The 10,109-nt window shown below is 43.3% G+C and overlaps 1 protein-coding gene across 3 annotated transcripts; it reads left to right on the plus strand.

Moving 5' to 3' along the window:
• The first annotated feature begins 213 nt into the window (after positions 1-213).
• LOC141427938 (uncharacterized) lies at positions 214-7,749 on the plus strand. 3 transcript variants are annotated; one of them, XM_074087550.1, is made up of 3 exons: positions 214-1,915; positions 2,333-4,082; positions 6,004-7,749. In XM_074087550.1, the coding sequence occupies exons 1-2, from the start codon at positions 1,601-1,603 to the stop codon at positions 3,185-3,187; spliced, it is 1,170 nt and encodes a 389-aa protein (XP_073943651.1). In that variant the 5' UTR covers positions 214-1,600; the 3' UTR covers positions 3,188-4,082; positions 6,004-7,749. The 3 variants fall into 3 exon arrangements, 1 of the variants encoding a protein (XP_073943651.1); XR_012451390.1 differs by having other exon boundaries at positions 215-1,464; XR_012451389.1 differs by having other exon boundaries at positions 215-1,454.
• The last annotated feature ends 2,360 nt before the right edge of the window (positions 7,750-10,109 follow it).

The raw sequence follows: 10,109 nt of genomic DNA on the forward strand, positions 1-10,109 counted from the left end.
ATTGTGAAAAGCATAAAATTTTAGTTAGATTATATAATAAAAATACTCCCGGTGCGCGAGCCCGACTCGCAAGTGGCCGGTTTTTTTTTGTTTATTTGTTTGAATCAAATCGTGGAAGCTAAATTTGACCCACTTCCAGCGGTCCGACTGACTTGAAATTTGACATACTTATTTATTATATGTATTTTGGTTGTTTACGCAAAACGTAACATCGTAGGTCGGGTCGTGTAGAAGGCACTTTACGGGAATGTGTGATGGACCCTTAAATCATTTTTATTGTTTTTGACAGCCTATGTATGTCAATGGACCGGTCACTCATTCGACCGGGGAGTCATTCAAAAGCACTGAGAGGCGGTGGATGTCTATAGCGATCTCGGGGTCAGAGCGGAGCTCTCAGTGTCAAATCGTGTCATTAAGTAATCTAAGATCATCTGAATCATATTTATAGATATAAACAGTTGTCCGGTATCAGTAACGCGAAATATAGTGGTGAACGTAATCGCAGTTTGATTTCATCGTCATAACCTCAACCCTTCACACGACACCGGCGGCAGCTAGCTACAGGAGGCGGCAGCTGTCCAGACCGATCCCAGGGGCTCGGGAGAGGGTCTGCCTTCACATCGGCATCATCAGCGACGACCAAGGCGCGGCCTGCACATCGAACCCGCGAGGCCAGCGGTTTGGTCTAAGTATAAGCGACGCAGGGTGCGCACGCACATCTAATCAAAATCAACCCACCGGCAGTTCTCAGGGCGAGAATTGCCAACATTTTTGGTGGAACCCATGAGAGGGAGCAGAACGTTAGAAGAACGTTAGAAAAAATCAGCACGATAACGTACGTCGCAGGGCGCGTGTACTTCATTATCATCTCGGCACGGCGGGCGCCGCGCGCGCATACTTCACATCATATTATTATTATCATCATATTAATTAATATTAAGACATTAAATTCAGTGCGCGTTAAGTCATTTTCGCAGTGAGTGAAAGTGCGGTTTAAATAGTGCAATAGGTATTGACACTCGAAATATTCATTGGAAGAAATTCCGCCGCCATCTTGTTGCATCACCCGTGGACCGTGGACATAGCGAACAAAGGAATTCGGCGTTCGGCAAGTCAATCACATTCTCATTCATTCATTCAAAGACTTTAAGTGTTTTTTATAAATTGTCATTGACTTCACTCCGATCAATTCGGACAACTTGCGAGTTGCATTATCTATGGTCAGATGAGCGCATAACTGACTCATTCATTCGTTCATTTGTGGCAAATGTCATTTATTTATCAACATAATCAACAATCGTTATCTGTAATCAATAATCTTATCACGTTATCAGATAAACATTACGGCATAAGTAAGCGAATGTTGTTTTAGTGAGGTTTAAGTTTAAATACAGTTGTGTTTAATTTGATCAAACAGTGAGATTTATTGTTGTGCGCGTCGATTGTTGTTAAAGGTAACTTTAGGTAGGTAGTTTAATATAAGTGTAGCTCACAGGGTGTGACTATTGTTATTCAGTTTAAGCATTTATCGTTCGTCATTGAATTAAGAGGTTATTTACTTGATTTAAATACATCAAGTAGTTCATTCATTTAAGTCAATATGCCTCCTAAAATTCATGCCAAGATTCAATTTATGTCGAAATATCGCATGCTGACAGATTTTGCTAGTACAATAAGCGAAGCCCAAGGTACATCAGCGGTGGCAGTAGCTAAACGTAATTTCGGTTCATATTATAATCAGTTCGTACTAGCATATGAAGCGTTGCTTGGTCTTTCGTCAGAGGAGATTCCTGAGGGAGAAATGGAACAAATTCACGCACAGTTCAGTGAAATCAATAAGTTACTTGTCAAGTTGGAGCAGGCATCGGAGGGCAGGGGGTCCGCAGACGAGCCTAGGATACCTCATCATAGCCAGGTAATGGCAAAGTTGCCTTCCATTGAACTGCCTAAGTTTAGCGGCAGGCCAATGGAGTGGATGTCATTTTTTGATCTCTTTCAATCCTTGGTCCATTCACGGGACATTTCAGATTCGGAGAAGCATTTTTATTTGCGAGCATCGCTGTCAGGTGAAGCTCTGTCGCTCATACGTCAGCTACCGATGGATGGTCAAAATTATTCAGTGGCACTGAAATTGCTCACAGATAGGTATCAGAACCACAGGATGCTGGTAGATACATACTTGTCACAGATCACCAACCTACCGGTCATTAACAATGTTGAGAGGTTAAGGTCAGATTTCTATGATCCTCTCCGAGAGTCTATTCAGGCATTGGAAAAGCTCAAACAACCAATTAACGAATGGTCATATTTAATTGTGTTTTTAATCATACAGAAGCTGCCAACATTGATCAGGTCAGCATTCGAACAGCGGTATGGGACGTGTCATCAGGTTCTACCCAGTGTTCATCAACTGCTCGAGGTACTCGACGAGCAATGCAGGGTGCAGCTCGCCGTGTCACCAACACCAGAAGCGGCTTCAGGGAGAAGCTACCACCGGCCACCACCACGACGAGGACAGCAGGGTGCGTCCACCTCGGGGGCTCGCGGCAGGCCAGCACGTGGAGTGCATCCAGTTCATCAGGTGAATCCTATTTCATCCTGTTCATTTTGTGGTGGGGACCACTCATTATATAAATGTGTAGACTTTCTAAGTATGTCACCAGTAGCACGCAAGTCATGGGCAAAGAAAAGTGGTCATTGTTTCAAGTGTCTACGGCTACACTATGCCAAGGAATGCAGTCATACCAACTGGTGTCTTCATTGCAAATCACCGGATCATAACTCGCTCATTTGCAATGCAGCAGCGAGTTCAAGGGCACAGGTATCACCTGATCATAGTCAACCTGGGGCCTCAACCTCCGGCCAAGGTAGACAGATACCCAGACGCCAGTCACCAGTCAGGCAGTACCAACATGTGGCACAGGTGCAAGTGGGGAGCCAGGGCGGTCACCCAGTTGCACAGGTGACTCATTCACCACAATGGTCCGGGAGCCAGGGCGGCCAATCAAATGTTCCAGTGACTCAACCACTGTACCAGGAAGCTCCATCAGCTCAGGCGTTGGCATCTCACCGGCCAAGGCTTCCGGTAGGGGCAAGGGCACAGTGGGCTCAGTCTGAGTACCAGGCACTTAGGTATGGGCAGCGGATCAGCCCCATTCCTCCACAATCACCACCATCTCCTCAATGAGATGCTACCACTGTTGGTGTGACACAGTCATTACCAGTCACCATTTGTCCCACGGCGGTAGTAATGGTGAAATCAGGTGATGGCAATTATTTTAAGGTTAGGGCCTTACTCGACACCGGGGCGAGTGTCTCAGTAATTAAACAGTCAATAGTTCAAAGGTTAAAATTACACCAACAGTCTAATGGTAATAATATTTATGGAATTGGTCAGCAAAGGGTAAAGGTACCTGGTTCAATAGTCAAATTAATAATCAAACCTGTAGGTAAACAGGTACCCATCATTAGTACAATAGCTTCAGTCATGTATTCACTAACGGGAAACATTCCATCATATGACACTCAGCTCAAAGATCAATTACGGTTGTCACATATCATATTAGCTGATGGCAAGTTTGACAAAGCCTCAGATGTGGACATCATTTTAGGTACTGACATATTAAATTATGTACTCGATGGTTCAAAGATTTCCACTCACGTTCCAGGAATAGCAGCCTACGGGACATGCTTTGGGCATGTCATCATGGGTTCATTGACCTCGACTCACCAGTCAGCGGTGACGTCATCACAGTCAGCGGGTACGTCCGTGGAGGACTACGGCCTGCACGCCACTAGACTCGAGGAGGTGCTCGAGCGGTTTTGGAAGGTCGAGGAGCCGCCTTCGAAGCCTGCAGTTCATCCAGATCACATGGAATGCGAAAGGTTGTACATTTCCACTACTCAACGTCTGCCTGACGGCAAATACATAGTCAGGTTACCGTTACTTTCAACACGCTCATCATTAGGCGAATCAAGGTCGCTTGCAATGAAAAGGTTGCGAGCTTTGGAGAGAAAAATGTCTAAGGACGCACTTTTCGCCTCCAAGTATAAAGATTTCATGAGAGAGTACGAAACTCTCGGTCATATGTCAAAATCGGATTTTCAATTTAACTCAGAACATTTTGTCATACCGCATCACGGTATTTTCAAACGAGGCACCGATAAAATCAGAGTTGTATTCGACGGATCAGGGCGATCGTCCACAGGTGTGTCACTCAATCAATGCCTTCACTCTGGGCAACCTCTTCAAAATGATATCACTAAAATCATTTTAAATTTTCGACGTCATCAAGTGGTATTCACTACTGACATCAAAATGATGTTTCGTCAAACATTTGTTCACCCAGATGATAGGAAATATCAATTAATCCTCTGGAGGGAGGATCCGTCACACGATGTTCAGGTATATGAATTAAATACTAATACCTACGGGCTGAGGTCAAGTCCATTCATAGCTATACGGACGGTGTTGCTACTAGCGGACGATTGGGAGGTGTCGCATCCGAATTCACACGCAGCACACGTCATGCGACGAGATATCTTCGTTGATGATATCCTCACAGGAGCAGACTCAGTAGCAGAGGCTCAACAGCTCAAGCAAGAGCTCATAGCGCTAACCGGGAGCGCAGGTTATGAGTTACGTAAATGGTCGTCCAATAGTAGGGAGCTATTGCGTGACTTACCGGAGGAGTATTGCGAGCTGCCACACTCATTTGATACTGAGGATAAAAGTTTCATCAAGGTATTAGGTGTTCAATGGGATCCAGTGTCAGATTCAATGGCATATCAAATCAACGTGCCACTTGGTCACCCTCCTACGAAACGTAGCGTGCTCAGTACAATCGCACGTTTGTACGACCCGTGTGGTTATTGCGCACCAGTCATATTTCGATTCAAAGTATTCTTACAGTCATTATTCTCGGATGGGCTCAACTGGGACGAGCCGATCAATCAAAATCAAATCAATCAGTGGGACGAACTTACGCAGGATCTCAATCATTTGTCTCATTTACAGATTCCACGGTGTGTCTCACTACCGAGCGCCGTTTCATACTCATTGCACGGTTTCGGCGACGCCTCGGAGCTGGGATACGCGGCGAGCGTCTATCTACGGACGGTGGATGCGTCAGGACATGTCAAGGTCAGCTTAGTCATTGCTAAATCACGCGTCGCGTCACATAAAACCAAGCAGACGATTCCAAAATTGGAACTCAATGCATCTCACCTGGTATGCAAACTGCTTAATCACGTCGCAGATTCGTACGACGACTCTGTTCAGTTAGAGACTATCAATGCTTGGTCAGATAGCAGTATTGTTTTGTCATGGCTCAAGGCCAAACCTCACATGTTACAAACATTTGAATGTAACAGGGTACAGGACATTCAACAGTCCAAACGTCACATCACATGGCGTCATGTCAGATCAGAGCGTAATCCGTCAGATGTCGCTTCACGCGGAATGTCCGCAAGGGAATTAATTCAATTCAAATTGTGGTGGTCACCTGATTGGTTATTGCGGGAGGAATCCCAGTGGCCACAGTTACCAGTCACTATACCTCAAGAGTTACCAGGTTTCAAGAAATTAGTTCATTTTGTTACGCCAGTAGAGTCGTGGGAAGACGCACTCTTATCACGTGTCAGTTCATATAGCAAACTAATCAATGTCAGTGCATTCATACTTAGATTTTGTAAAAATATCAAGTTGCCGAGGGAGCAAAGGAATCTTCAGTCTACACTGTCATTGGACGAGATTCGCGCAGCTACTAAACATTGGATAGGTAAAGTTCAATTAGACGCTTTCAAGGAGGAAATTGTTATGGTCAAACAAGGAAAGCTGGTCTGTAAATCATTGCAGAAGCTTAGCGTTTTCGTCGATAACGAAAACTTGCTGTGTGTCGGCGGACGACTACGTAAATCAGCTCTACCATATGGAGCAAAGCATCCATATCTCATACCTAAGGATCATAAATGGGGTCAGTTACTCATCGAATACTATCACAGGTCATATTGTCATGCAGCGACGAACGCGCTCATTGCTATAATCCGGAGGGAATATTGGTTTCCGTCACTCCGGCGTCAAGTTTCAAGGGTTATCAGGAAATGTTTAGTTTGTTTCAGATTCAATTCATCGGTTCAACCGCCATTCATGGCAGATTTACCGGCTGACCGAGTCACGGCAGCACGGCCTTTCTCAGGCGTTGCGACAGACTTCGCAGGCCCATATTTAGTTAAGAGTAGTTTATTAAGGAATGCTAAATCAGTCAAAGCTTACCTATGTGTGTTTGTCTGTTTAGGAACCAAGGCGGTTCATCTCGAGGTGGTTTCAGCATTGACGATCGAGGCATTCATCGCGTCGTTCACCAGGTTTGTCAGCCGACGAGGGCTGCCTTCACTCGTCCGATCGGATCGAGGTACTAATTTTGTTGGCTCTAATTCTTACCTGCGTGATGTCAATCAGTTTCTGGTCAATAATGAGACTGTACTCAAGGGGGAATTTGCACGTCAAAATATTCGCTGGGAATTCAACCCAGCAGGAGCTCCTCACATGTCTGGTTTGGTAGAGTCAGCTGTCAAGCATGCCAAGCTTTTACTCAAACGAGAGGCTGGAGACACTATCTTCACGTTTGAGGAACTATCAACTCTATTTTCAAAAATAGAGTCCATATTGAATTCAAGGCCGTTAGTTCCTATGAGTGAGGATCCGTCAGATCTCGAAGTGCTCACACCGGGGCACTTTCTCATTGGTCAACCATTAGTAGCTCTACCGGAACCACATTGGAAGGACACTAAGACGTCGAGGTTATCACGTTTTCAGGTTATTCAAAAAATGTATCAATCAATCTGGTCAAGGTGGCATATTGAGTATCTCAATAATTTACAAGCGCGTAATAAATGGTATTCTCAAGTCAATAACCTCGAACTGAATGATCTGGTTCTCATTAAGGATGAGAACTCACCTCCATTACAATGGAGGCGTGGTAGAGTCATTGAAGTGTATAAGGGAACTGACCAGATTGTCAGGTCAGTTAAATTAAAAACTCAAGGTGGCGAACTCATACGCCCAGTAGTCAAACTGTGTAAATTGCCTATTGAATATAATGTAGGTCAATCATAATCATATTTTTCTATTTATTGGTAGGGCACCAATTGATATTGTTGTTATTTATAATCATCTGTGTATTATTATGTAGACCCTCAGTCTAATGGATATTGTTCATTTCATGTGTATAAATGTATGGATAACTCAACTCTTAGGATAAGTCATAGTCAATTGTATACCTACATTTTCAGGATAGGTAGAGCGTTTATTCATGTGCTACACCTAAGTGTCATAGGTTGTCAGCTGTTTATCAGTAGATCATAAGTCAATATTATTGTAAGTAGAGTCAATAGTGCTTGCAAGTGTTCAGTCCATCTTTCGCCTGGCCCTGGCAGGAAATGTTTACGCAAAACGTAACATCGTAGGTCGGGTCGTGTAGAAGTCACTTTACGGGAATGTGTGATGGACCCTTAAATCATTTTTATTGTTTTTGACAGCCTATGTATGTCAATGGACCGGTCACTCATTCGACCGGGGAGTCATTCAAAAGCACTGAGAGGCGTTGGACGTCTATAGCGATCTCGGGGTCAGAGCGGAGCTCTCAGTGTCAAATCGTGTCATTAAGTAATCTAAGATCATCTGAATCATATTTATAGATATAAACAGTTGTACGGTATCAGTAACGCGAAATATAGTGGTGAACGTAATCGCAGTTTGATTTCATCGTCATAACCTCAACCCTTCACACGACACCGGCGGCAGCTAGCTACAGGAGGCGGCAGCTGTCCAGACCGATCCCAGGGGCTCGGGAGAGGGTCTGCCTTCACATCGGCATCATCAGCGACGACCAAGGCGCGGCCTGCACATCGAACCCGCGAGGCCAGCGGTTTGGTCTAAGTATAAGCGACGCAGGGTGCGCACGCACATCTAATCAAAATCAACCCACCGGCAGTTCTCAGGGCGAGAATTGCCAACATTGTGGTCCTGCCAGGAATCGTCTCCGCAGGAGGGTACTGCTCAATGTTAATAGTAACGACTTAAAATTTGTACGGATATGCAATTAAAAATGACAATTCAAGTACATTCAACAAAAAGTACAGTCAAGAAAAAAGTTTTGCATTAAAAATGAAATTTTAATTAGAAACTTATTTATAACTGTATAGTTTGGATTTCGTTGACTTAGTAATTTGATTTTTTTACAGCTTTAAGTTTTGAGCAGACTAAAGTATACCTATGATACTAATTTCAGCTTTAATACTTCTACTCTAAACGCGTTCTTTGAGGTATGGAACCTAAGAAAAGTACTTTAGGAATAAGAAACAATTTCTTTTAAAAGAAATACATTGTGTGTTGAATTAACCTGTGCGGTTATAAGTTAATTGTATTTATTAAGAATCGCGAAATAAACAGTTAAATAAAGACATTTTAACGTCCAGAAGGTAAAAACATAATGTTTGATATAACTGTTGTCAGAACAAAGAGATGTTAATTAAAGTTATCTCGTGAATAATATTACGACGCTTGTACAAAACAAGCTTACACCCCGCGCTTTGCCTTTGATTTAAAGCTTACCTTATACTGAAGAAATTTTACAAACAACAAACTTATTTCAGACTAGCTCTTGCCCGCGGCTTCGCTCGCGTAGAATTGGTACGTAGCTTAAACTTTTTTATCCCACAGAAACCATACATTATTTCGGGATAAAAAGTAGCCCTATATGCTAATCCAGCGTAATATTACTGTATGCAAATTTCATGTAAAACTGTTCAGTAGTTTTTTGCGTGAAAGAGTAACAAACATCCAAACGTCCAAACAAACATCCATCCATAAACTTTCGCGTTTATAATATTAGTAAGAGTAAGAAGAAGTTTTTGTCAAACGTAAAACCTAAAATTGCTAAAAGTGGCTCCGAAGCGGTAACGTTTCGTGTGCTCTGCCTACCCCATTTGGAATCAGGCGTGATGTTTGTGCGTGTGTAATGTGTGTAAGAAAGAAGTAAGATATTAGTAATATTATCATAACTACACAGCTGGTGATTCTAAAAATGACAGAAGTGTAATTTGAAAATTTGGTCCACAGCTTTTGACACTTTGATAAACGGACGGACGGATGGACTGACAGACCTTAACCTTAACCTTAGGGGGTCATCCATAAAATACGTCACACGATTTTGGGGGGGCGGAGTCAGAGACAAAATAATTTAAATTTTCATAGCGACATGTGTGACAAGGAGGGGGAATAAAAATGGTCAACATTGTTTTTTTTTTATTCGACTGGATGGCAAACGAGCAAGTGGGTCTCCTGATGGTAAGAGATCACCACCACCGCCGCCGGTGTGACGTATTTTACAGATGTCCCTATTAATAGCATCCGTTCGCATGCTTGCGTACGGAACCCTAAAGCCCCTCACTTACTTAATTACTTTTGTAGCTGCCATGAAACACCTATTAGGATTTACATTTTAATGCAAAAAATATGCATTTCAGCGCAACCGGTCCGGTTAATGGAAAAATAAGCTGTATTTTATTTACATAAGCAGTCTTTCACTCTTTTCTTTCATAACGAAACTTAATTAAACGTTCTTGGTTTGTAATAAGTTGTGCATTTAGAATACTAGTTTGTTTTTATATTTTTATTTAACATTTGGGCTCCACATAAAACCAGCGTTACTGCACATAATATGCGGCAACACATGCTTAGACACCCTTTTTGGTATCCTGCCGTGTCACCAAGTAACATAGTGTTAGTGCTAGTTTTAGTCTTAGTCTTAGGTGGTACTTTTTTTTAAAGTAGCCTGTATAGTGTCCCACTGCTGGGCAAAAGCCTCCCCTCTTGACATCCACAACTCTCGATCTGACGCAATCTCAGGCCAGTCCTTTGCGTAAGTGTCCAGATCGTCTCGCCATCTCCTTCTCGGTCTGCCTCGATGTCGCTGGCCGTTCTCCGGCACCCACCAAGTAACTGTGCGAGCCCACCTTTTTGGGTGCATGCGACAGACGTGTCCAGCCCAGCGTGTGTGCTAAAATGGGAGGTGGTACTTATGGAGCCAAAATAGATCTTTCTTTCT

Source organism: Choristoneura fumiferana, chromosome 5 (assembly GCF_025370935.1).
Source record: "Choristoneura fumiferana chromosome 5, NRCan_CFum_1, whole genome shotgun sequence".
Lineage (NCBI taxonomy): Eukaryota > Metazoa > Arthropoda > Insecta > Lepidoptera > Tortricidae > Choristoneura > Choristoneura fumiferana.

Coding starts and splice junctions, on each gene's coding strand:
- LOC141427938 (XM_074087550.1), top strand. CDS start 1,601: ATGCCTCCTAAAATTCATGCCAAGATTCAATTTATGTCGAAATATCGC. Junction 1,916..2,332: donor GGATACCTCATCATAGCCAG/GTAATGGCAAAG, acceptor TTAATCATACAG/AAGCTGCCAACATTGATCAG.